We start from the raw sequence: 27,105 nt of genomic DNA, 5'->3' as shown, positions 1-27,105 counted from the left end.
TTCAGTTAGTCATCACTTTAATTTTGCTAACTTGATGTACTAAAATAAATAAAAAAATAATAATTCGTAGTATCTCAATACTAAAATAACTGCGTCCGGCGCCATTACGGGATGTGATATTAGCGTGTTTACTAACAGCATGAAGAGACAGATCAAAAGTCATTGATGCAATTTATTTGTTTTACCACTGCAGCTACAGGTCCTTTATCACTTGCGGTGGTTTAGATGGCAATAAAACAATTACTCTTCCTGTGACTTTCCTACAAAACCATTACACAGAAATAAGGTACACAACAATATGTTACAATAGAACAGATGATAAATTATATTATACAGTTATAATGCCAACAAGTTGAGCACATATCCATAAAAAGCAGCCTGCTCCCAGTAATATGAGACAGTTTGGTAAATACACAGACACAACAACATGGAAAAAATAAAATGTTATGAATGTTCACAAGGTTAGTCCTCCACAATAAATGCATGAGTACATAATAACAGAAGAACGAGTGATACACAGTAACAGCAAAACGAGATGGCCGAGACTAAATGAGCAAGATATTGTATGGATTCAAAAGTCAAACTAGTCTGCATAATCGAGTACGGTGATGTTCACTAGCAGGGAGTTTTGTTTAGTAGAGCCTGCTTAAACCATCGTGTCCATCAAAAGCGCATTACATACATCTTAAAGCTCTCTTAGCCACAACCACCCCCTAAAATGCCTGAGTATGCCTGCAGATTATTTACCATAACACACCCAGGCTCTGCTACAAGGCTGCACATGGCCAGCACTACCACAATATTTCCAGCAGAGGTCGCTAGCTCACAGATGAGAGAAACCGTAGAGTCCATACTCTAGTAATCAAGAAAACAAAAGCAGTAATATTGATGATAATAATATGGGAACAATTGAAGATAGATAAATGTGTAGTCAGTTCAGCTCTGCATTTAAAAAGGACAAGCAATGTCACTTTGGTAACTACTATTCGGTGGCAGATGTTGCCATCTTGTGCTTAACTGGTTGAATTAAAAAGTGTAGACAGCAAGTCACACGACACACCTAAGTCTAGGCGTTCTTGCTTTAAATCGACCGCTAATTGTGATATCAAACGATTCAGAGTCTAGTTTAAGTCTCATGTAATGATAAAACCGTGGCCAAAATAAACTCATTATTGGAATACAGAACAATGCTATTGAACCACAGGGCTATAGATTCAGAAAGATGCATATGACCCCTAAAATACATTTACACCACATATTCAACAACAAAAACAACCCCAGAAAATAGATCATACAATCCATTAGGGGAACCCTCCCACACTATGACCCGTCTTAGCATCTCCGCTCATTCTCGTAACACTATAAGGAAGTTAGCTTTCCATATAGAACAGAGGATTTTGTTAACAAGCTTTGATATACTTTTCTCCAACGGAAGCAGTGATTAGTGATACAGCTGTTGGTTATAACAGTAAGATGCATTAGGACCTGATGAAGATAAACAAACACAAAACTACCTCCCATTTCCCTTTTCTCCATCCACACGCACACACATAAATAAAAAAACGTTACTGAAATGATCACATTTCAGGTTGTTGGATACTCATAGAGAAGCTAAGCGGATGAATTCAAATCATTAATATCGATTAGCTGTGGAAATATGGAGCTGTGCAAATACTGAGTCATACTGAATTGAAAGAACCCATTCACCCAATAAACAACGTCTTGGGATTGTAAAGCAGTAAAAAACAGGCTTCGGTATAAAAGTTGAGCCGTATTATGATATGCAAACCAACTCCCTGTCATGCATTAAAAAAAAGGAAGAAAGAACAACTCTCCACTTCAGTATGAAGTTCATCGCATCAATGCATCAGGTTTAAAACCATTCACACATGAAGTTCACAGAATCTCTCTCCTAGTCCTCAGATTTATTCGTGTCTTAGTGAACGGTTTCCCATTGCTTCTCGCACTAAGGACTAACGGTGGGCAAACAGTCAAAGGAAGATAGATCAGAGCATGTGCAAAATCCCTGCTTGGAACATCAAAATCATTTCCATGTAAACCGATAGAGAGTCCTCTAAACTGTCTACTTAAGCGTACTGTAAATACACAGTGTATATGCACTGCGTAGAACGTACAGGCTGCTTGGATTAAAAGGGTTAGAGCTTTATCTAGCACGCTGCTCGAAAAATTAGAAATTAGAAAAATTAAGACAAACCAGTACTCCTAGTTTTAAGCCTCTGATAAGAAAAGTAAGCCATCAATAAGAAGTTAAAAACGGGACCCCTTTGAACGGGAGAGGAAAATCTTCTAAACGCTGTATCGCTGATGTTTTCTTTTGAGGAAATTTAGAGAAGAATACCAAATCGCTGTATGGTACCAATCTCTGACAGGAGAAGGGAATCACCTGCCAGTGTAAAACCTGTAAACACCACTTCTACTCCCAAAAGTCTCTAAATAGTACACCGGTTTTGGGGGAACACAACCGACTATGTTGTCTATACCATAGAAGCGGGGATGGGAGAGAGAATTGAGTGGGTTTCGGGGAGGCAGCCTATGTTGTTCCTCACAATAAGAAGGGGTTGGTTGTGCCGCCAGCTTGTGTTGCTGCGCCTGTGGGCGGCAGCCCTCCGCTCATGAGCGGCTGGGGCATGGACATGGATGCTGGGATCCCCATGCTTGGCATCATCTGGCCCACAGGCCCAAGAGGAGCCATGCCGGTCATGGGTACCATGGAGACGGAGCCGGCCGGGGGCAATGAGGAGAGAGGCAAGGGCTCGTTGCTCCTCTGGGCAATGTTGTTGAAGCCCTGCCCACTCAGGCCCATCATGGGACTGACTCTCATCTGGTTGAGGGTTGGCGGCTGTGGCTGGTTCACCTGGAAGGGGTTGACTTGAGCTGCAGTTCCAGGCGCAGGAGCCGAAGCTGCTCCAGAGGCTGAAACTAAACCAGTGGGAGATACAGGTGAGCTCGTTGCTAAACAAGGGCTTTTAAAATCCAAATATAAGGCTCAAGACCTGCACAAATAAAATGTCTATTTAGAACAAATCGATACGGTCTCAAAATAAATCATGCATATCAAAAACGTTATTGGTGAAGGGTACCTCCAGCAAGGAAGGGGTTGGAGACTGGAGCCTGCTGGAGAGGCTTGCTGACCAGAGAGTCTAGGTTGACAAGAGCGGCGTTGGGACCCAGGAAAGACTCTGGAGTTTTTCTGGTTGGGCCGCTCGGTAAGTCAAACCGATCAGAGCCTACAGACAAGCTGGTCTGCGATGGCAAGGCAGAGCTTCCTCGACCATCACCTGTGAAAAACATCACATCCTCATGTCATTCCCAACAAGAGACAACCCTTCTTTTAACTAGTAAACTGTAGGAATGCATCGAAATTAAAATTCTGGGCTGAATCTGAAACTTCAGAAATGCTCTTCTCTCGAGTTATTTTTTCTAGCTATCCAATGATTTTATGGACATTGAATAGCTTTCTTGAAGTAAATGTAAAATTAAGTGACATTGTATATAGCCTACAAGTTGTTTTATTGACGTCTGTCTCTATTGAAATACTAATTGAGCGGATACATGAGACAGGATTAATTTCTGTAAGCTGTAATGTATCTTTCAACATACCTATGGGTGAACAACCCATATTTATTTTGTGCTGTAACTAGTAGTAGACGTTCATGTGCACTTTGATCAGTGCTGCCGCTTGAACTGAGGCACTACAGTGATCTTTCACGGCGTATTAAACAGTGGCAAAACCACATTTATTGTTTGAATTTCATAATAAAATTGACAGAATTTTAAAGTTGAAGCTGCTTCACATTAAAACTAAGCACGTAGCGATTTTGATAAGTTTTGTTCACGATGCACATCAACAGAAAACGGCACAGACTAAAGATTTTAGATCTGAGAAACCATATCATTACCAATTATAATAACAGCTATTTCAACCGAAAACTTTTGGTAACCGAAATTTCGGCGCATCCCTAGTTAACTGTAGTAGTAGAAGTGGTCAGCATTTACCTGTCAGTGCTGAGGAGCGAAGACTATCAAACTCAGAGAGGTCCTCCCTGGAAGTACCATTTGGTGCGGAAAAAAGATCAAAGCTACCGACTGAGGGAAATGAGAGATGGTTGGGATTAACAATAAAGAAAGAAAGCCTTTAACTTATAATATACAAGACATTAAAAAGATCTATGAATTCAAAATAAGAGAGCGGCCTTATTTTCTAATGTAACAGAAATGTATTTTGAACAAAGCTCACCTGTGGCAGTAGCTTTGGGGCGGGTGGCAGGCATTGGGCCCCAGGGATCAGCAGCTGCAGGAGCTGGGGTCGACCCCCAGGGGTCACTGCTCTTCAAAGGAGGGACTGAGGAAGAGGCACTGGGAAGACCCCAGGGATCCACAGGAGCAGCTGGCTTAGGGGTGGCACCTGGAAAATACACACAGATGTGTTAGGTAACTGACAACTTGAGTACAAACTACAATGAAAAAAAAAAAATCACTGCCACTATCTAGTCGGACACTCTTTTAAGAATAAATGCAACAAAAAAAAACACCCCCGATGAGACTTCCAAGTCACAATGTAACTGAAGTAGAGTCAGATCTTTTTTTCCATATTGTGACGTACATCTGAGTGAAATGGATTATGGAGAAAGAAAAAAAAGTAGGGCAGGTTCTTCTTATCCATCACTTGTTGATTAGTTTGATCTAAATGCAAGCTTGTAGTTGATTGTAAGATAGCAACTGGGTTTAAGCGGACTTAATGATTGGAGAAGTTCAGCATAGGTTACCAGAGAGAAGTCTGTTGTTTCACTGGAAGGTCAAGCTGACATTTTGATTAAAAAAAAATTAATTTAAAAATTAAATTATAAGTTTCAAGTAAAAAAAAAAACATGCAGGGATGACTCATTCACAATAAGATGCATTTAGAAAATAAATAAGGTGAATTTCCATTTCATGCTGTGTTTAAGTCATTTGCACTTTTAGAATCACACTAATTATACCAAAAATGGCAAAAACAACCAGAGAAATTCTATTTTACAAATGGGTGTGACAGGTGATGCAAGTTAAATGGGAGTGAAGGTGACCCAATTATGAAATATGCAGTTTTTGCCATTTCCTCTTCCAGAAGACACGCACACCTGCCTCAGACCTTCTCTCCATTCACTTCATGACTTTAGTCTGACTTAATTTTCAGAACATTTGAAAGAGATTAAAAAAAAAAACTGGGCTGTTCGAAGAGGAACCCCTTTACAGACTCTGTGCTCACTCTACCAGTGCAGATCTGAATACTGAGTCTCTTTTGTTTTGTGCACACTGGAATGCACAACTACCGGCCTAGCTACATTACTGAGATGCCACGAAGAGCTACAGGCACAAACAGCATTATGAAATAGAGCCTGTGGGGGAGAGGGGGCCCTAAAAGAAAAGGGAGCTTTCGGTTAACAGGTGGTCTTCACAACCTGAGCATTGAGGGTTTTTTTTCCTTTTTATACGTGACATAATTAGATGTAAATCTGCCTTAACTTAGTATATCTATTATGCAAATGATTCTGGTGAGAAACGAAAAGGAAAAAAAAGAATTGACAACAGGAAGCTGATACAAGCTGTAGTCAATGTCCTATTATTAGCCACAGACAAATATGATCTTGTGCGTGAAGGGTGTTTACTTTTGAAACTAGCTATTATTGTGTATGTGCCAGCCTTCAAGATGATAAAACTAAAAATAGTGTTCGTGTTAGGGCTGGGCGATTTATTTTCCTCATATCACAATGTTTATATATTTGCACCAAATTGGTTTAAAACTGTGATTTCTGATGTTAAGCAGATGTTTGAACTTTAAAATGTAGATTTAAATGAAGACAAAACCAGGAAGGATGGTATAACAAGTCTAATGGCCAACCAAAAGTGCATTATAATCATCTTGATATTTACAATCTTATTTATATTGTCCAGCCCTAGTTTGTGCGCGTGTCTGTAATTACCGTAGGACTGCCAGGGGTCTGAGGCGGGGCCTGCGGCTGCAGCACCTGCTCCCCAAGGGTCCGCAGCTTGATCGGCAGGGCCCTTGAGAACCGGGTCGATCAGATCCATCAGAGAAGACTGTGGAGGCTGAACACACAGTGTATGAGATAAGTGCCCACAGTTACATCCTACTGTCCAAAACAATCACACCAGCTACAGTCAATGTGAACTTCGTAGCCAATCGGAAGATAAATACTCACATTGAGAAAACAAGTCCGCAAGGAAAGAAAGGGAAAATTATGTTAATTGAAGAGATTAAAAAAAAAATTCTGATGGCATTACTTAGCTAAAAGTAGACCATATAACTTTTTTTTTTAAAAAAGGTTTTAAAAAAAATGATTAAAACAAATTCAAATGAAAGTTTAATTTTTATCATTACATTATGGAAAATAATGAACTTTATCACAATATGCTAATTTTTTGAGAAGGACCTTTATACTATATAGTATTTACACTAAGTGCAAATATCCCACCTTGTTGGTAGAGGCTATTTACACCAACTCCGCCCAGCAATGTCTGGATGGGCCAGACAAAAGTAGGGATGCAGCGATCTGATACTCAGTATCGGTATCGGCTCCGATACTGCCATTCTTGGCCGGATCGGTCAGACGAGGCCGATCCAAATCCGATATTGTGCGTACACTATTCTGTGTTATTGTTAAGCCCCACAAAAGCATTATAAAGCACCATAACATTTTTGTGCACTATATTATAAGTGTTCTGAAGCCATTCTATAGTATAATGTGAAATAGAAATGAATATTTAAGTCATTAAATTCAAGTTCACGTAGACTTTTCCCTCCGCTGCGGCTCTCAGTCATTCTCCATTCAGCATTAAAACAGTGCGTCGCGTTCAGTTCCGACAGTCAACGATGAAGCTCTCTCCAAGATGATTCAATGTTAATATTATTATACTTGATCTGTAGATAAATCTCTATGGTTTCTCATAAAATGGCTTTATCTTGTTGGACTTTATTACTGTAACTTAATCATGTTACTTTCTACCGGGTGTCTGTTAGATCGCAACACTGGAAATCACTAATTGTTCTTCACGCGCACAGTAACTGAAATTTAAAACTGTTAAAAGAAAAGGCTGAATAAACTATTGCATAGATAGATACTGTATAATACACTATGTATCGATATGTCTTTCCTTTGTGCTTTAAACTTTTCAATGCAGACTCGAAGAGCTGCGCAATGCGACTCGCTTCAAGCACATCCTTCTGCACGCTCGGGATGCGCATAAGCGCTTTGTGCTGCACTGTATTGGAGTCTTTCATAATCATATCATAATACTTTTGCGCAATGAAGGATTATCAATAGCCTTTCTTGTTCTGTCCTATCTATCATATGTTGCTGCCTCATTAAACAGCTGTGCTATACATACATACATATTTATCTTTTTGATTTTGTTATCTTGTTTTTCATGAATGTATTTTACAACAATACAAAGAGCAATATGTAACGTTTTACCAGATTTAGTGCTTCTCTTTGTTCTCTTTGTTCCCCACTAAATAGGTTTTTTTTTACTAAATGTTCAGATTGTATATAATTATTGTGCACTCGTGATTTATCTAGACTAAACATTACTGCTGAATTATCCACTAATCTAGTTTAGAATAGAATTTTTGTCAGACTATGATCATATATTTTTTGATTTGTTTTTTTTCTTTATAATCAAGTTGTCTGTATTAAGTAGATTGTGTTTAACACACAAAAGAGAGATTATCAGCTTTGGATAAAAGCGTCAGCTAAAATGAATAAATGTATCAGTTCAACACACAGAGTTGTAGAAATTCTTCTTGATAAAAAATAGAATAGTAATAAGAAAGAATAAGAAAAAAATAGTAATCGGTGCATCCCTAGACAAAAGTACAAAAAACAGTGGCCTAGGGAGTAAGGCGCGTAGCAGATACTTTTGAAGCGATTGACCCGAGTTCGAAGCTGCCTTTTGCCAAACTCGTTCCTCTACCTTTTCCCATCACATTTCAGATTGGAAAGGCATTTTTTTTTCAATAAATATAAAGAAAATATGTAAAAAGTGGAATTAAAGTGCCTAACGGTTATTTAATAATAAAGTGTTTGGCGGGTAGGGTTTAAAGGTAGGTGTAGTGTGGGATTTATTGTCCCAACAAGGTGGCATTTATTTAATAAATATATATATATATATATATATATATATAATTTAATAATTTACAATCAATGTGTCATTATAGCATACTGTTTTATAATGAACTAAAATACTGAGGTGCAAAGAGTATCCAACTGCTATTTTCAATTATTGCAAAGAAAATACTGCTATTTTCACAAATTGTATATAGAGCCTATAGCTACTTGCACTTAGTGTTAATAGCATGTATCGCTAAGAAAATATGCTAATTTCACTTAATGTAAATAGCATCTATTGTAATATCTATCTTAGTGCAAATAGATGCTGTTCAATAATAAATGTTGCTTAAGCAGCAAATCATATTGCAATGTTTTATAAAGGATCATGTGACACTGAAGACTGGAGTAAATATGCTGAAAATTCAGCTTTGAGATCAGGAATAAACTACATTTCAAAAAATGCTCAAATAGAAAATTATTTTAATAGAAAATTATTTTAAATAGTAACTAAGTATTTTTGATCAAATAAATGTCGATTAGAGACAAACACTTCTGAACTGTACTGTACATTTATATATATATATTCATAAATTCGAAGCAGGAGGTGAGGGATGTGTAAACTAGAGTTTTGTGTGGCCACAGATTCATTTCAGGCCTACTGATGAGTTAAAGCGCTCAGAGCCTGCACCTACCTCTTTCTTCTTCTTGGCCACTTTCCCGTCGCTGGAGTCTTTACGGCTTTCTTCCAGAGCCATCTGGAGCCGTAGGTCATCCCCACGACGCATCCTCTCCTCCTGAACAACCACAAACAGACACACAAAAGAATACGTTATAGCACACCCATTATGAAGCGCATGACGTCTGCTGAATCACAGCGTGAACCTGCTGCCCTGTTGTTGTGATTCATCATGATTCAGCATCAAAAATTAGTTACTTAAGCATGTAAAAATGTAAAGATTATACAATTAAACACTGAAAGCAAAAATTACACACTGAAAGCAAAACTCAATTGTGTTAGAAAACCAAGAGACACACCCGGTACTTTGTTTCCTCATCGGGTTGCTTTCAAAGGGCAGAGGAGACAGGAAGGAAGTGAGAAATGTAAAGTATGTTAGTGGGAAGCAACTGAAGATAGGCTGTAATCTAATCCCTATGCTAATTTGGTGGCAGTAAATAACTTTGCATTTGGTTAGTCAAATTCAAGATGAATTAAACCTTCCAAGCGGAAGGGGACCAAGAACAGAGAGATCTGCTGTAGGGTTCGACTGATATAAATCAACACCAATATAATAACTTTTTTGGCTGATATACAATTAAAACACTTAAAAATAACAGCAGCTGTCATGAGACTTCAAATAAATGGCAATAGGCTCTTATATAGAAGATGGGAATTCTTTTACTAAAGTAGTCATATTATGTCTGGTAATAGACAGTCTTTGAAATTTCACTTTCATTTGCAAATCAAAATCACTAAAAACTATCAGATATTCATAAAGTTATCAATCAAGGTTGCTGTGGTTTAAGCGCTGCCAAAGGTTGGGTTAACTGAAAATATCAAACATGTTTTTTGGTGAACGTTTCTAATGTTTTTGGGTATTTTAGTTTAGAGTTGTAATATGGAGCATGATGGTACAGAATGATTTATGCAGAAGGCAAATACAAAAGAGAAAGGACATTGTTTACACAGTAGAAAAGTTAGAGATGCGTGATGCCCTTTCAACATTTCACTAGAAGCCTCATTATATCAACTGTTAAAACGCTACGGTTCCCTTCACCTCATTATGATCACAAATCTGGGACATCTGACTGTCTCATACAATTAAGTCCATTTATGAAATGAGCCCTAATTGTAGTTTGCCTGACAGGGAAGAAGCTCACAGAATGAATTACCCTTTATCGACACCTGACTAGCTATATGCCAACAGGTACAGTGTAGTTCAAGCGGGCCAGTAGTGCTACACAGAAATGAGACGAGCCCCTCCTCACCAGTTCCAACATGCCCGTTTTTCATTTGGAAATTTATCCCAGACGTCCAAACACACAGAATTCCTTCACATTATTCCTTGAGCAGCTGATACGAGTCCCAAGCATAATCAGAGCTTCCAGAAAAATTATATTTCTTAAAGTATCAGCTGCCCCACTTCATCACTTTTATAAGACGTGCAAGATGTGGTTTTAAATACCAGTGACACAATTGTGTGGTTATATGGCTTCCATACTAATTTTTACATTTCCTAAACAATAATTTTCTTGCTGGACTGGCCCAACTTTGCAAAAAAAAAAACGAACAACTGGGCGGTGTCACAGTGAGGCTCTGTGACTAGAGACTCTTATTTTGTAAAAATGACTCTTATTATGACACTGGACTGAGAACATACTATGCATACATACACTTTTCATACTAACATAACACATTATCCTATTTGCGTAAATTTTAACACCAGTCCTCACTATGACCTTTTTCTTTAGTTTAACATTTATTGAGTCATTAATTTCACTATGTTGATTTACATTGTCCAAGTAGGAGGGGCTTAGCCTTTTTAAGAGGGCCTCTCAGTGTTGTTAGGAAGCTGGTAGAGTGAGTTGGTTTGTAGTTGTTGCTCTGTTTTGGGTCAATTTATTGGCATACTTTGAACAGTTTTTGTTTATTTTTGTTTTTGTCTTTACACTTTTCATACCATTTGCACTATTGGAAAACCTTTTTTTTCACTTATTGGAATAAACACTGAACTTTTGACTACTTTATCACGTCACTTCATTTTTACACCTCCATCTGCCGTTACATTCAAAGCAGTGGTGCTGCTACTGTTTGAAACATCTTTGGGGCCTCTTTGGGGCAGTTGGCACACCCCTGTCTCTGTTACAGGCAGATTTGGGTAACTTGAAATTGGGAAGAAAGACAGCCAGTATAAGGTCATATTTCCCATTTCTTGATGCTGCACACTTAGATTTGAAATGCAAGTGTAGTGAAAGCGGCTTTCATGTGATGCAAAAATCCCAGAAAGAGTTATCACCATTGCCTAATAATACAGTTACCTGGTTATTGTGTAAATGGTACAGATGCCTGGGAGGCACAGTAAGGTAAATATGTATCTGATAATACCACATGCAAATTATTATGGTGACAAATACTGGCCTAAACATTATAAAAATTACACTGCCAATTCAAACTAATGTGTAACAAATACTTTTCCACATTTGATGCAGTAAATGACTATTTGATTATGTTCACAGTGTGGCGAGACCTTTGCTAATGGTGGACCATTAGAGCAAGTCATTCTCTGAAATTGCGTGCTGCTTGTCTGGGTGGTGAAAATATGGTTTTAACTGTGGAGTGTTGTTCATTGGAGCAAATTTAAATCACGGAAGGAAAATAACCTGAATCAATAACTGAAATAAGTCATATCGAGCTCAAAATGTGGAGGAGTTCATTTGGATGCATGGTTTTATTTTAAAATAGTTAAACTTAAAAAATGTATTCCTTGAACAGGCCTCACTCCATGTCCAAAGCAGGTGCAGCTCAATAGAGTGCTTCAGGGATGATGTATTTTGGGGGCCAAAACTCAAACAAGTTAGCATTTTGACACTCCTGGTTTCATCTTCTTGAGGTCAATGGGTTTTTTGAATAGGTTTTTGGTTAAATTTCTGAAATAGGGTCTGTGGTTAACACAAGCTCAAGATATTTTCACGTTTTATTCTATGACATAAAACGCATTAGTAATACCCCAATTGTGATTTTACTAAAGTTTTTACCTTGAAAAAGGCAGTTGTAGAAAAAGTGGCTAAACAGGACTACAGAGGTTGTCAGGGACATTAAATACCACACAACAGATAGTCATCTACTCACTAGACCGCTTTTGTTTATAATTGTGCTCTTGTAAAAATACTTAACTAATTGAGGGAACCCAGAGTGATGCTAACTTTCAGGCTGGCCTAAAAAAATATGAAATCACTGCAGCATATAAAAGCTCTCTTTAAATGTTCCGCTGTGCTTCTAGGTAGACCCAACGAACAAGTTATAGAAGGCTTTTCAATCCACAAATCTCCGTGCATTTAATGTAGCAACGCTAACTATAACCATGGTATTGTGGCAGAAATAGCGTAATGTTTTTGCATTTTTCGTTTCAGGGTTTGTACAACCTTTTCAGTGTGAAATTCAAGCCCTTTTCCAGCACTTCAAAGCTCTAATGGTACATTTAATGAGTAGAATATTTTAGAAGGTTTGAATTTTTTTGCATGTTACTGTTTTTAATAAAAAAAAAAGCTTTACTGTCAAATGTCCAATAAACAAACATGTAATATTATTAGTACTACACTTATTAATGCAAAACAATAGTGATTTTATGATTAAATTATGATTAAAAATTTCCCTAGTGCTACCAAATCAGGTGCTGGTGCCACCATCTGTAGAACTTAGCGGCTACGGCTCTGAAATCTGTCTGGAGCCCTATAACGTGATGTACTGCACCTGCTCGGCAGCCTCTCGACTCATGGCAAGAGCCAATTGCAACTGTAGCTCCTCTTCTCCACTCGTCTGAGGCCTGGCTTGCTCCAACTCTGAAGATGCATTGGGAGATGTGGCTGAAACAAACAAAATACACATACAATGCCATTATCATTCAAGCAATGCACTGCTACCACACCCGGTTGGGTCCATGAGAAAGTTGTCAGGCCAGAATAAAGCCACCAAACTTCCATCTGCATGCTGGGCAAGTCACAACAGCCTGCATATTATAAGCTTGATGCTAAAGCAGTGGACGAGAGTACTTCCTCCTATACTGATTGGATTAGGGCAAGCCATGTGCTTATGAAACAAGCATCTCAGAAGCATATGAAGCAGTCACAGGCCATTGAAGAGCCAAACACATTACAAAGTACAGGTCAGAAGGCAAGAATTAACCCTATGTTCAAAGCAACCACAACTGCTCAAACTATAAAGCGCACGACTCATTTGACAAAAAGAGCTTTGCATTTGTGTTAAAGGGTAAGTTTGGCGTTTTACAAGTAAAGCTTTTAAGATCGTTTCTGATTAAATCGAACGTTTAAGATTAAAATGTGTACACATGCTGCTGTCCTGAGAATTTTAGGTTTTTGTGTTAGCACCCCCCCCACCTATAAAATGGTTTCATAGGGGCACTGGAACAATCATTCATATAAACGCATTAAACTTTAGTTTAAAAAGACGTGAAGCTCACCGAGTGGTCTGGGGTGTACTGTTCACTGATACGCTCACGCATAAATCGCTGCAAAAGAAGCTTTCCAACAGGTTTTATCGTAGTTTTTGGAAGAATGTCCGGTTGTGAGACGTTGGAAAAATAGGTCCACACTTACAACGAACGGTAAAACACCTGTTGGAAAGCATCTTTTGCAGCTTTTTTTGCGTAAGCATATCAGTGAACACCCCAGACCACTCGGTGAGTTTCACGTCTTTGTAAACTAAAGTTTAATGCATTTATATGAATGATTGTTCCAGTGCCCCTATGAAACCATTGTGTAGGTGTGGGGGGGGTGCTGTTTTGCTAACACAAAACCTAAAATTCTCAGGACAGCAGCATGTGTCCAAATTTCGTTCGATTTAGTCAGAAACTATCTTAAAACAGGGCTTTACTTGTAAAACGCTGAACTTACCCTTTAAGGCTCTGATGTTTTAAGTCTCCATCGGTCTTGTTGTAAGCAGTATCAATCAATAGACTGCTCGTCTGTGATCCATAAGATCTTTGACAGCCATTAGGCCAAGTCTTGATGTATCGCTTCAGTAACGATCAGAAAAACTGGACCTGGAGATTCTCAGTGCCTCTAGAAACACAAGCTTCCCGGTTTCTAACCCTCAAGGGAATGGAAATTACGACCAAAGGGCTTGAGATTCTGTGGGAAAAGCAGTGAAGGCGAATAGGGGAAATGAGCGTGGTGTTTTGGTGAGATCACAGATGACATCACAAGTACTTCCAGTCCTCATCACACCGACCTTATTGGGCTAAAGTGGAAACATGACTCATATGCAAACTGCTTAGTTCAACGTCAATTTCTTAGAACCATAACTTAAGCAACAAGAATTATTTTTCATTCATAGACTGACTGAGAAAGATGTTTGGTTATTGGCAAAGAGCGTCTATTTTTTTTTATTATTATTCTTATTCTGACCAATAACCACACATTTAAACAGTAAGAGGCTGACTGACTTGCATGTAAAGTACCCAGTCAGATTAGAGCTTGCCGTTTGTGCGACCAGACACTCAGTTAACAGACTGTCAGTGTCTGAGTAAACAGGATTAGCTCACCATTTCACTCATAACTCTGGTTCTGCTTCTGTTCATCAGATCTGACATCTGAAATGAAGGGTGCTTTCACACCTGTAGTTCGGTTCATTTGGTCCGGACTAAGGGCGAAAATTTATACTTTGTATCATTTTCAGGCGTTTTGGTTCCTTTTCACACTACACTGATTGCCGAATCAGTTGATGAAAATTAACCAAAATGCAGTCACGTGACAACATCCACATCACTCGTTGGCCAGATGTGTCTTGAACTTATTTCCACAACTGCACTTAGATTGGTCAGAATTAAAATGCGGGAAAATTCCAACAGAACTCCCGGAAGTAAACAAAGAGGAAAATCCGGCAGACTTTCGGAGAATTCACTCACAATATATTCAGAATCAGCTCGAGCTTTATCCTTTCGCAAATCCCCCCATAAACAACAAAGTCTAGAAGCGATATACATAAGAAATTCACTGTGCAGTGCGGACAACTTCAGTGTTTATGATGAGATTTTAGTGAGAGTGCAGAACGCGGTAAGTCAGTCATTGCTTAAAGGGAGCACTATTGACAATCTAAATAATAATTTTGTTTGACTACGGCAGCTGGTTTAGTCCAAAAATGTGCAGTTCTTTGGCAGTTGGGTCTGTTCGAGGTCGGATCACGTTCTCACCACAAACGAACCGCTCCAGAGTTCGCTTGAAAGCGTACCGAGACCACCTCTTCGAGGAGGACTCGGTACGCTTGTTTGGTCCGCTTTTGGTGCGCACCCGAGTGCGTTTGATGCTTTCACACCTGCCCAAACGAACCGCACCAAGGGGGAAAACGAACTCTAGTGCGATTCAACCAAACTAAATGAGGCAGGTGTGAAAGCCCCCTAAAGCTTGTGCAACCAAATTGCAGTTGTTCTTATTTGAAACACAGCTGGATGTTTGACTGATAGTACTATATGTAGTCTTTATAGTATTTATATATATATATATATAAATATAAAAATTTAAAATGTGATAATGCAATGGATTATATTTGTAGGTCCTGGTTATAATAAAATAATATTATTTTAATAATAAGTAATAATAATAACAACAACAGAAAACTTAAAGCTCAAAATAGCGCGATTTGTATGAATCGTGACATGAGTGTATCGTTACACCCCTATTTACCAACACAGAGCTTTTTATATGCATGAAACTGACAATGGAGATGTTTTCAGTACCATGTTCACACCTTAAAATTACATTACATCACAGAAATTACACATCGTGCAGAAGAGGGGGGGGGGGGATGCTTGTTTTGACATCTGAAAATGACTTCATATGAATGTTTCTAATTTAGAAACTAGAAAGGATTTTCTAAAGGTTTTCCGTCAGCGGTTTTATCAGCAGTAGTCAATTACAATTCACTTGACTAAAACAGTGTTACACTTGTTAACGGCATGCAAGTTATTACTAAATGAAATGGACAAACTTTTTTCCACAAAAATTTTATATATAAATCACCATTCATTTCAGATTATTTAACAGATCACCTTCATATCCAAACAACCTTTAGCCTTTATGTTTATTTAATGATCCTGTGGTATGACAAATTATTAAACAAACAGAAAGTAGTCTTTCGGTTAATATGAAAACAATGCCATTTAAAGTAATTTTAGATTAAGTTTTTAATATCACACAGCAGGACTATCACAACTTTTAAGAAGATTGTAAAACTGCAAAGGATTTAGTTGAGTACCACCAAAAGACACAAAAATTTTATTTTCATTTTGTATTAACATTTTTAGGGTAATATGTAGATGCATGACCAGTAATTTTGGAAAGCAAACTGTAATTAAGTACTACCAACATATTCGGATAGTATTTCTATATTGTGCTTCTGGTAGAAATTGCTAAAAACAATATCCAAATTTTATTGTCAAAATATTCTTTGCTGTCCAGCCAAATCATAAAAATACATTATAGAAATATTAAGTCTTTATGTCATTGTATGCATTTAATTTCAGGCATCAAGCAATTACATTTGAGCTTCTTGGTCTCCATTTATGTGCACTGATCAATGTTTATACGAATAAAAGCATATATTAAATCTGTTGATCATGTTAAGTGACCGTGTCTCTTTTAAAAATTTGGCTTAATTGTTCTATTCATATTGATTACTTTTACAATGTCGTTCTACTTTCTAAACGCTAGACGATCATATCAAAAAGCTTCTGTCGTACAACATTTTCCCAAAAGTACTCGTTCTAATTTTCTTCAGTCTGTTGAAGTGTGAATTACATTTGACCGAGAGCCCATTTACACTTTATAGAGAAACAACACAAGGAAACTAGCAATGGAATGCAAAACACTCCTGCCAAAATATCAGCTTTTCTTCTAATTTTCCCTTTTTTATTGACTCCGCTGTTTACAGACTCTTTTGTGCTATGAAGCTCCCCACACACTATTTTGAACTACGTTTTGCTTAATCAAACACACTTAAATGCAACTGAAGACAAAGGACACACAACAAGAAGGTCACAAAACTTAACCGTATGTTTAGATTTCTAACTTGACACCATGTGGGTCATTAAAATAAACTGGCTGACTGTTCTCAAGAACATTATCAAATCCTGTATAAAAAGGGGTTGGGGGTAGTAAGGAAAAAGGGAGAGAGACAGCTTCCTCCTTGAAGCACAGGGCAGAGCAAAAGACCTCTGGGAATTGAGGAATTCTGTCTTCCTGTAACGAGCTCAGGGAAAGGGGTGGGACATGAACGGCACGCTGCTGTCCGGGGCAGACGTACAGCCACTCAGTGCTGCAGGGAGCCACAACAGAGGATGTATCTGCTGCAGGGTAACAGCACACCAGCAGTTTCCTGGTCTGCAGTGTAAAGAATTTGCCCCATGTGGTCAAAGCTCCAGGTGTGCAAGTTTCTCAAAATTAATGTAACAAAATTGACTCCTTTACAACAGCACCAGCCCAGATTTAGTTGTTGCCATTAACAGCAACATTTCAGACATAAAGGGAAAAGATCAGCAGGATGCCAACACATTACTGTCAGTAAAGGGCTTAATATGGTCCACAAGAATAATGCATCCTGTAGCATTTAAAAAAGCTTTAGTTCCAGTTACAGCGATTTTAAAAACCTGCAGCACAAAACAAAAATACCCCTCTTGATCCTGAAACTGGTCTGAATACAATTTGGTAAATTTTGACACTACAACCATTTTGTGGTGCATCTGTTTAAATACGCTACAGAAACACTCAAGGTTCTTTTGAAATAGCTATGACACATGAAATCTTAGCATGCAGATTATAGATTTCCAAAAAATTTAAATGCCCATCGTTAAAGTCCTATTAGACTTATGTTGCGATGCGGAAGTAAGCTTTTTTACTGGGCACTTCCAATTCATTAGCCACTATAGTAAATAACTAGAAGAATAACAAAATGCAGTAAATGGTCAAATAATCTGTGCTACAAACTAGTTTCTTTGTGATTACGATAATAAATTAGAATATGATTAGAACAGTCTGAAATATCAAGCAGCATAACGGATAGTTTTTGAACAGCTAAAATAACTGGAAGCGGATGAGACGGGAAGCCCAAACACTATCAAGTTACAATGGCCTAGCCCACTCTTCCATTAAGAATAAGATGAATACGTGTTATTGGCAGTGTCAAGAATTTTTCAGGTCGAGTGAATCAAGTCTGTCTAGGACTAGAAGGTTGCTGTTTGTAGTGCTTGATAGTAAGCTGCAATGTTTGCTATTACTTTGTGCAGGTTGAGTACCCATCAAATGTTCTTTCAGCCAGTAGCATAGTTTTGGGGTTCTAGAGGGACCTCAACAAGAACACTGAAGGTACGTCATAGGGTTGTGCCGATGGACGATACCATCGCGATGCCACGCCCCCCACCCTGTCAGAAACTGTATTAAACTACATTTTATCATTTCGTTGTCTATTCAGAATCATGATTCTCAATTGATCAGATAAAACGGTTTACAGATTTTTTCCATATTTAAAACCATTTTACCCCACAGCTAGCACCAAAAAACTTTGGATCCCATGCCTGGTACGTTAACAAACCAAAGAAACTTACATCCATGATATGATGCAGGTGAACCCTCAGACTTGCCGTACTCTTCCGAGTAGCTGGTGGAGAGGTTGGGCTGGCTGGAGCCACGGCCGAAGCTGATCTGATTGTTGCTGCCCACGCTGGTGGCGACCTGTGCCATACGCTCCTTAGTCTTCAGGGCCTGAGAGCGCTCACCCTTCAGACGGTCATCATCCTTTAGTAGCACCACCAGCTGCTTGGACTTTTCTCTGACATTGATGCCCTGGTCTTTGCCGTCCCGATCGATATACTGGAAATCTTTCAGGGTCTGTATGGCAAAGATGTTCTCTTTGCACTGAAGGGCCACTCGCTCAGAGCCCGTTTTGATTAGGTAGTCAAGCAGAGTCAAGGCCTTGTACACATGCCGCCAGTTCTTTCCATGGTCGTTCAGCCTCTTCCAAATCATGCTCATAATCTCTGAAAAAGCCACCACATTGTAAGTGAGGTCGGCGATCTCTGACATCAGAGAACTGGAGGGGCCCCACGGGTCATTGGAAGTCGCTTCCCTGACCTTCTTCTCTGGCTCTGAATAGTTATTAACCACATTTTTCATTTGTCTCCGAATAGTTGAGCTTGGCATTGTGGCGAGTAGTGTTAAAAAGAATTGAAAATAAAAAAATAAGTTTTGCTTAAAAACAAATAAGTCCTTTGTGCAATTGTTCGAATACGTTATCCGTTTGAATAGTTTCTCTGTGTTACTCTGTGCCTGTTAAAACCATTTCCACACAGAGAAGGAAGCCAGCTCGATGAATTCCTCCATAACCTGAAACACAAAACCAAAATGTCAGACAGAAACAGAAAGGGTTCAAATGAGAAGCTAGTAATAATAGTAGACTACTACATAAAATCTAGTGTGCATAAAAACAGTTAAGGCAATTATCAAAGAATAGAAAGTGATCATGTTTATAAGCATTACATGAACATACAGAAGTTTAATGGTCCATTCCTGAACTGTAGTTTGCAACTATTCCTGTTGATACCACAGTTCAGATGAAGAGAAATGGATCACAGCTGTTCAATTTTCAAACTAAGCACAAGTAGAAGTTTACCACAGGTATCTGTGGAGTAAAACATAACTGTGTACACCCAGAAGGGTGGCTTAGTGTGTGTAGTGCTTCCTATTACTCATCTTTACGGTAACACAACACTCACTTATGTGGGAAGACATCTTGTTTCCCAAAAGTAATTGCACCATGCTTTGTTCTCCATTACAGTACGGCATGTAAAAACAATCCATGTTCTGAGCTCAAACGCATCAGTCATTTCTGCTAGCACAAATGAAGCATCAAAGTCATTCTAATTATCAGTTTTCTGTCCTGAACACACCGGGATGCTTCAATTGCCAACAAAACATCTCAACCTATCCTATAAATTCATTAAAAGCCACTGAAATGTGACTCCTGCTCTCCCACGGAGGAGCCAATAGAGCACTGCCTTACGAGCAACCCCCACTGCCTCTCCCCCATCCCGCATACACATGAATACAGCCACGGCCTAATGAAACATCTGCTGCTTTAATGACCAATTCAGACCCAGCACATCAGAGGAAGAGAGGGGCAACTGTATCACAACCGGAACAAAGCTCCAGAGGCTCTCACTGTGACGGGGGCCCAGGAAGCCAGTACACAGGCCCAGGTCTGTGTGCGGATCCAAGGCAAGTGGTGGCCTCCTCCATACTAAAAGAACAGGTCTGGCAATGCCCCGCCAATATCAAGGAGTCTCAGTGATCAGTGTTGAAGCAGAGCCAGAGACCCAGCATAGCAAGTCCTTTGAGCAGCACAGTGCATGTTTACATGCACACCCATCCACTGATAATTACCAAAAATCGGTTAATTGAAATAACCAGATTTACCAACTTACATTCCAAACTAGGGATGGGCATGATTAATCGACGATCGATTATTGATCATTAAGAATTTCGTCGATCACGTTAATTTCTTATCGATTATCATTAAACTAATGCTGCTGCGTTGCGTAGTGTGAGTGGAAAGTGAACGTGTTCCCCGGGCTGGTTGGTCAAGTTAGCGCGGAGGTACCTGTGCATCCCGGCAACGTCAGTCCCCTCAGAGCGGGTGTTTTCAGCGGCTGGACTGAAGCCTTGTTTACACTCGACGCGTCCGCACGAGCGCGAAGGTGAGCGCGGCAAAAATGACGTCATTGCGGTATTCGGTGTTTCACAGGCGAGCGCGTCGAGTATAAACGCCTCGTCTGTTTGGGGAGGTGCGCGCGCAGTCTGTGGAGACTCGCGCTGCAGAGCCAGGCGAAAGTGTAAACGAGGCTTGACGGTCAGGTTGCGGTCGCGTCTGACCTCAGATCATGTCATCAACATGCTTATCTTTCTCAACAAAAATCAGTAGACTGGTGTAGAAGTTGTATGTGAGTTACTAGTTATTTTTTATGAGGCTTTGTTAAGTAGCCTAGCCGAATTGATTGTTACAGTATGTAGGCTAATTAATCTCTCTCACCCTCTTTCTCGACTCCGTTCTTGGATAGTTTTGAGTTACATTTTGACAAAACCTGTCAGATCTAAGTATTATTATGTTTTTGGTTAAGTTATTGTTTAACATGATTTTTTTATTATTTATTATTTTGGAACAAACGAGGGTCTCTCTTTAAGAACGCCAACTCGCAGCTGCAGGTTCCGTTGCTTTCGAGCACCGCAGCGCATATATCTTCAAGTTTAGCCTAACCGAACGTCCAGCTTTACTGCCACAAGTTGATCATCTTGTAATAAAGACCTAATCGAGGAAAAACGCGCTGTATTTTTGTATTTTCATTGCATTTTTAATTTATACAAATAAATAATGAATTTGAATATAAAAATATGAATGATTAATCGATAGTCGATCGTTAATTCTCCCGACGATCGACTAAGAAAATTTAATCGAATGCCCATCCCTATTCCAAACAATAACCTGGCAATGCAAGTAAACCACATTTATAAGATTAAAAAAAACCTAGGTTATTCCCCGGTGGTGGTCTAAACTTAAGCATCCTTGTATTTCATTCAAAGCATGCGAGTTGATGTTAAAGGGTTAGTTCACCCAAAAATGAAAATTCTGTCATCAATTACTCAATTTTTTGATGAAATCTGAGAGGTTTCTGAACCAGCCATAGACTGCAATGTAATTGCCACTTCCAAGTAGGGGTTGACCGATTATCAGCGCCGATATTAAGCATTTTTATGGTTATCCGTATCGGCCATTTTCAGAGCCAATTTGATAAAATAATTTAATTTTGAAATGCGCTTTATTTTTGCTCTGATGCAGCCACCTCTGTCAGAACTCACCACTCTGTAGACCAGACCAATGTCCCCGCCCATCTGATTTGTTGGGAGTCACGAGTCCGGCCAATCAACGCGGAAAGCTGAAGGCACTGAGAGTTTTGCACTCTCACACTGAAAGCACTTGCAGACTTGAGCTGCTTCACTGATCACGCATCAGTTGTCTCACAAAGTTAAGGCAGCAGCAAACTTTGCTGAAGTAGCAATAAATTACTACACTGAAGTTGCAAAACACCTCAATATAATATTTATTTTCGTTTTGTGTTTGTTTTTATTATTAAAGTGTTCGCTTTCCAATCACTCCGCCCAAGTAGCAGTGCTTCGCCTTCTGAGAATATAGTTCCCAGTATGTATACGGTTAAAAGATGGCTATGTCTCATATGACCTTGTTATTTGTACACACTGTGACTATACAAATCACAACACATAGCTAAATAGGAAAATGTTGGTGTTATTTTGTCATTTATTGGGAGCAGTGTGCTAGCTGGAGCCATTTACTTCCAGTCTTTGTGCTAAGCTAGGCTAGTGGTGGGTGCATCAGACAGAGTTACAGCACACACGGAGATGAAAAGGGTATATGGACTTATCTAACTCTGGGGGATACGGTGAATAATCTAAAGTCCCAAAAAGTGGGCATGTTCCTTTAAGCATAATCAGTTCAAGTACGCATGTAAACGCACTCACCATCTCTCTCTTTTCTAGTAATGAATCAATACTTTAAAAGACAAATGCTTCTTTAAAATTTTGAGAGAAGAGTGCCAAAAATCTGATCTGCATCTACAATATTCAGTTTAGACAACACTCATTTCACACTACATGGAAATGCTGCTATGAACATATTTTGAGGAATCACAGCAGTGTTTGGTCAACACCTGGTCGCAACAGAGCTTCCTTATTCTGTGAACTGTTGAATACCTCCTTGAAATGGCCTTCAACATTTGGTTGAACTAACAATAACATTTTCTTCTTAACAGAAAAGTGAAGAGCTGTTTTTGCATACCAGCTGACTGAAATCATTGCAGTCAACATTCTCCTCCAATTCTCAATAAATTTGGGCTGAAAACAAAGCTAATAATTTCAGTTCACTTAGAATACACAAGGTCTTTCGATGTGTTTTTAAAAGTTTAACTCAGTTGATATGCTCTGCAATTTTAAAATGCAGTGTCATGTGTGAGATGCTGCAAAAGACGAGATGTGAGAATGACGGCCAAAGACATCCGTCTAGCCTCTAACACGTTTACATTTAAAATAATAGAAAAGTTGTAGTAGGTTCAACAAGGTCTACGTGAATGGCCTCTTAGACTACATAAATCGAATACCATAAAGAATAAAGTCCTTGTTCTCAGAACATAAATATCTCCAAGAAAAATATATTTTTAAATATATTTTTCCCTTAAGAGCAAAGTGAATGTAATTTTTCCATCGCAGTTAAAAAAGCATTACCATATAAAAATCAAAGACCACATTAAATGGCTTGACAAGCAGTTTTCATTTCTATGTTTATGCATCACCTGTTGAAACAGGAGGTTTGGGTGAGAGATGCTTTACTTTTAAGCAGCCAATAGGCTTTAATTGCCATCAATGAGTCATCAATCACTACTTGCCATCACATTCTAGTGCACATTTGATTGGACAATCTGTGCAACGCAGTATGAGTCTTCTATATTATTTGGTCCATTTTCCAAGAAGAGAAACAATAGGCCTATTTAAAATAAGATTAACATTAAGCAACTGTTAATACCTAATGAAAAATTACATAAACATACAGGCGCCAAAAATCAGTACACATTACATAGGCAATATCATTTTAGCAGCGAAAAGCAACAAGAAGCAAAAATCACCAAAATCATGGTGACCTTGCTGCACACAGCAGTTGATGTGACCTATCCCTCCATCATTTGACATGCGAAGGCCATGCCAATCCATGACTGGCCGCATGACACCCATGCAGTGAATACAAATCCTGCATAAGAAACACCAAGAGCAAGTTCTGCACAGCCATGAAAGACAGCGCAACCAGGTATGACTCAATTCAAACAAAAGATAGCGTGCATGGCAAGTGCCAGCATGTCTTGCCTCTTTAGGATCCATTGTGGAAGCGCTAATGAAGGGTCTATGGTTGCGAAGTGAATCCAGCAGCAAGAAAAAGCAGGTGTAAAGACATTGCACAAAAAACCCTACAAAAATTAGGGGGGAAATACACGCACATCTAGAATTCCTCCCTAGTAGGCCTGCAGGGCAAACTGAAAAAGGGGGGGGGTGAATTTCACATAAGCCAGAGCTTGTAAGAATGGGCGCATGAGCACTGCATTCTGCTCTCGGGTAATCCAGCCGGTTCTGCCACTTCCAAGTAAACTGTGTCCTATATTACTATAGTATGTCGTTGTAATTACACATGTAATATATTCAATGTTGTAGTATGTTGACTATGTTAAATCTCTAAATTCGTTTTTTAAAAGACATGATAATTGGTAAACTCCACTTTAGTTGCTATAAGGTAGATGATCGGCTCTTCCTCAGTTGTCCTCTAGACTAGAGTCTCTGTCGAATTACAGGAAGCAAAACACTAAAAGATGAAGATGCAGAAATTGATTATAGAAACAACAGACAATGATTCATCTCAATCACGGGTGTGTCCACTAGGAGATCAGAGGGGGAAACTGTGTGAAACGTCCATGTTGTGGGGATAAAACGGTTCTGTCCGGTCACACGGTTCACAATCTCTGTAGTGTCAACTAATCAAACTGATCAATCTACAAATCGGTCTTTACACAAACTTATGCAAATGATTTGCGACTACAAAGTAATACCAAAGATACACCTAAAACAATACTGAATTAGAAACACTGTAAATGTAATCGGAGCAGAAAGCGTTTAATTAATAACACAAGAAAGGACTGCATAAACCAAAGAGAAGTCGTGGTAAAATATTTATATAGGATACCATAGCTAGAAGAATTACACTTACAGCTATATACTAAATTGAGTAGAGTAACGTTAGAGATGAAAAGAAAATGTGTTTAAAAATGTATTTGAATGTATAACTATTATAGAAACAAAATCACAGGGATACTTGTTGCCAACAGTTTAACCAAACAAGGCCGGTTACAAATGTATTGAAGTATCAAGCTAACTTTAGCACGTTAGCAAAACCAAACCCATAAAACGTCCTATTGTTGACCAAAATAAAAAATAAACCTTTGCTTAAATGTCCGTGTGTGTTTTAAAAGATGTACAACACCAACGTTAACGACTTTAGACCGTTTCCAATATTAACGTTTAATTGCTAACTAACGTTAGCAAGCTACAGAAACCACGACGAAAGTTTCGTCAACTGTGAGAACTTTTTTTAAAACTAAACTATTCTATGCTGCTAATATAATGTTGTTAAAAATGTTGCAAGACTTAGCACAGTCTAATTATAGTGCTTTGATTTTTCATTTTTAGGGATAACGACTTTTTATAAGCTATAAAGTGAGTTTAAGTATTAGCCGCTTAGGCTAGCTAACTGTGGCTATGCTTTCACTAACTTGCTAGTTTAATCAAATGTCACACCTCAAAAGAAAAATTAGCTTTATCATAGTCCTTCACTATCAGAAGTGAGTTTGTTTAATAAAAAAACCTCCTGAATTAATTAAACCTCAAGCCGAAATGTGTGGTGTTCGGTGGAGATATCGCCGCACTTAGAGAAGCGATTAGAAAACAAAAACAGTAACTTACCAAACCTCCTGTGCTGATGATGACCGGGGGTAACACCCGGCATAAGTACAGACTACTCGTATGAGAGATATAGAAACTTTATTTTCTAAGAAACGGCCGAGGTGAGCGTTAGTGTTGGTGTGTTGGGCTTGTGTGTGTGTGTGACACCCACACCGTTCAACATGGCGCTCTGAGTCTGACTGCACATTCATCCTCCTCCTCAGGAGGGGCGAGACAAGCCAAAGGGTGTGACCAAACTCACTGGGTTTCATTCTTAAAACTGTTTATTTCCTAAATATCACCACCGCGATCCTCTTCACGGCCACGAAAGTCCACCAAGACACGTATTATAAAGTGTTCGGCTGAAATTAGTGCATAGGTTTCGTAATCTTGAGACTTATTACCGAAACTGATAAAATCGGTGGAATGTGGCCCCCAAGTGGGCTGAAATTAGAGAAATCTGACTGTGACACTGATGGACTTTTTCTAGGGAAATAAACTTAATATTCTCATCATGTTTAAAGTAGCCCAACTGTGTCTCAGAAGAAGATTTACAAAGTAACTGAATAATAACATTGTTTGTTTATATATATATATATATATATATATATATATATATATATATATATATATATATATATATATATATATATATATATATATATATATACGCCTAATACAATACCATTCCCCATTTTTTTGTACAGAATGCAGGCTACAATATTTTCCACCAGAAAACCACAGTAATGGTTAATAATGTAAAGCCATAACAAATACATTTTTGGCTTTCCAAGAATCTTTCTTTAGTATTATATGTTATATTTTATTTTCTGACAGTACTTTCAGAACCATGTTTCTAGTTTTACTACTGATGTTACTATTCTATAGTCCCTAGTCACTGTAGTATATCAGTAATGGTCAAAGCAATAGCAGTAGTATTTTTACCTACTCTGATTTAAATAAATAAATAATAAAGAACAAATACATATCTTCTACCGCAATTGTTGGAATTAAATTCTTGAATGCATGTCAATAAGCAAAATAAAAATGTTTAGTTACATGTCAAACATACAGCCTAGCCTTTTGGGTGGCTACATTAGAAAATATTTGATAGTATTGACATGAGTTGACCAGTAAGTGGCAGCATGGTAAAGATTTTCCTCCTTCTCATGGTACAGAAATAGACCTGTGTTTAATACAAAAATAGTAAGACAAGTCTGCCAATATATATATATTGCCACAGTTTTACATCCAGATATTAAATATCAGTATTATAATCTCATTAATTATAGATTATGGTAAATGTATAGTGATTCTAAAAGTGAACAGACCCCCCTCTATGACCATATCAGAGCCGTGTGGTTGAGCCGTGTGGCTCTTTTCATGCCTGCATGCATTTATTTCTGCAAGCAGACTGCATGTGACATCCTACCGAGAAACAAAACAGTAGTTTCCATTTAGCAATGTCAAAATGTTTCCCAACCTGCATAGTTTTCTTCACATGGCAATGAAGTTTTTGGTTACAATTAACTACTACTGCATGGGCAGACACACAAAAATCTTCACTTGTGTTCAAAAGAAAAAAACAAGTCATACAGGCTTGTAACAGCATTAGGGTGAATAAATGATGGCATGATTTTTATTTTGG

General features: G+C 38.5%; 1 protein-coding gene across 1 annotated transcript; it reads right to left on the bottom strand.

Annotated features, from left to right (window-relative positions):
• Nucleotides 1–154: 154 nt before the first annotated feature.
• On the bottom strand, nt 155–25,686 carry epn2 (epsin 2). The gene is made up of 9 exons (XM_077213246.1): nt 25,479–25,686; nt 18,461–19,238; nt 12,598–12,710; nt 8,822–8,923; nt 5,982–6,108; nt 4,259–4,426; nt 4,018–4,107; nt 3,102–3,299; nt 155–2,940 (listed from the first exon to the last, which is right to left on the bottom strand). The coding sequence occupies exons 2-9, from the start codon at nt 19,053–19,055 to the stop codon at nt 2,564–2,566; spliced, it is 1,770 nt and encodes a 589-aa protein (XP_077069361.1). The 5' UTR covers nt 19,056–19,238; nt 25,479–25,686; the 3' UTR covers nt 155–2,563.
• Nucleotides 25,687–27,105: the final 1,419 nt, after the last annotated feature.

The sequence above is a fragment of the Siphateles boraxobius genome, unplaced genomic scaffold (genome assembly GCF_051911475.1).
Source record: "Siphateles boraxobius isolate OS27281-9 unplaced genomic scaffold, OSU_SipBor_1 66, whole genome shotgun sequence".
In the NCBI taxonomy this organism is placed as follows: domain Eukaryota; kingdom Metazoa; phylum Chordata; class Actinopteri; order Cypriniformes; family Leuciscidae; genus Siphateles; species Siphateles boraxobius.
Note: the sequence above shows the minus strand (reverse complement) of the source record. Positions and strands in the feature narration are given on the sequence as shown.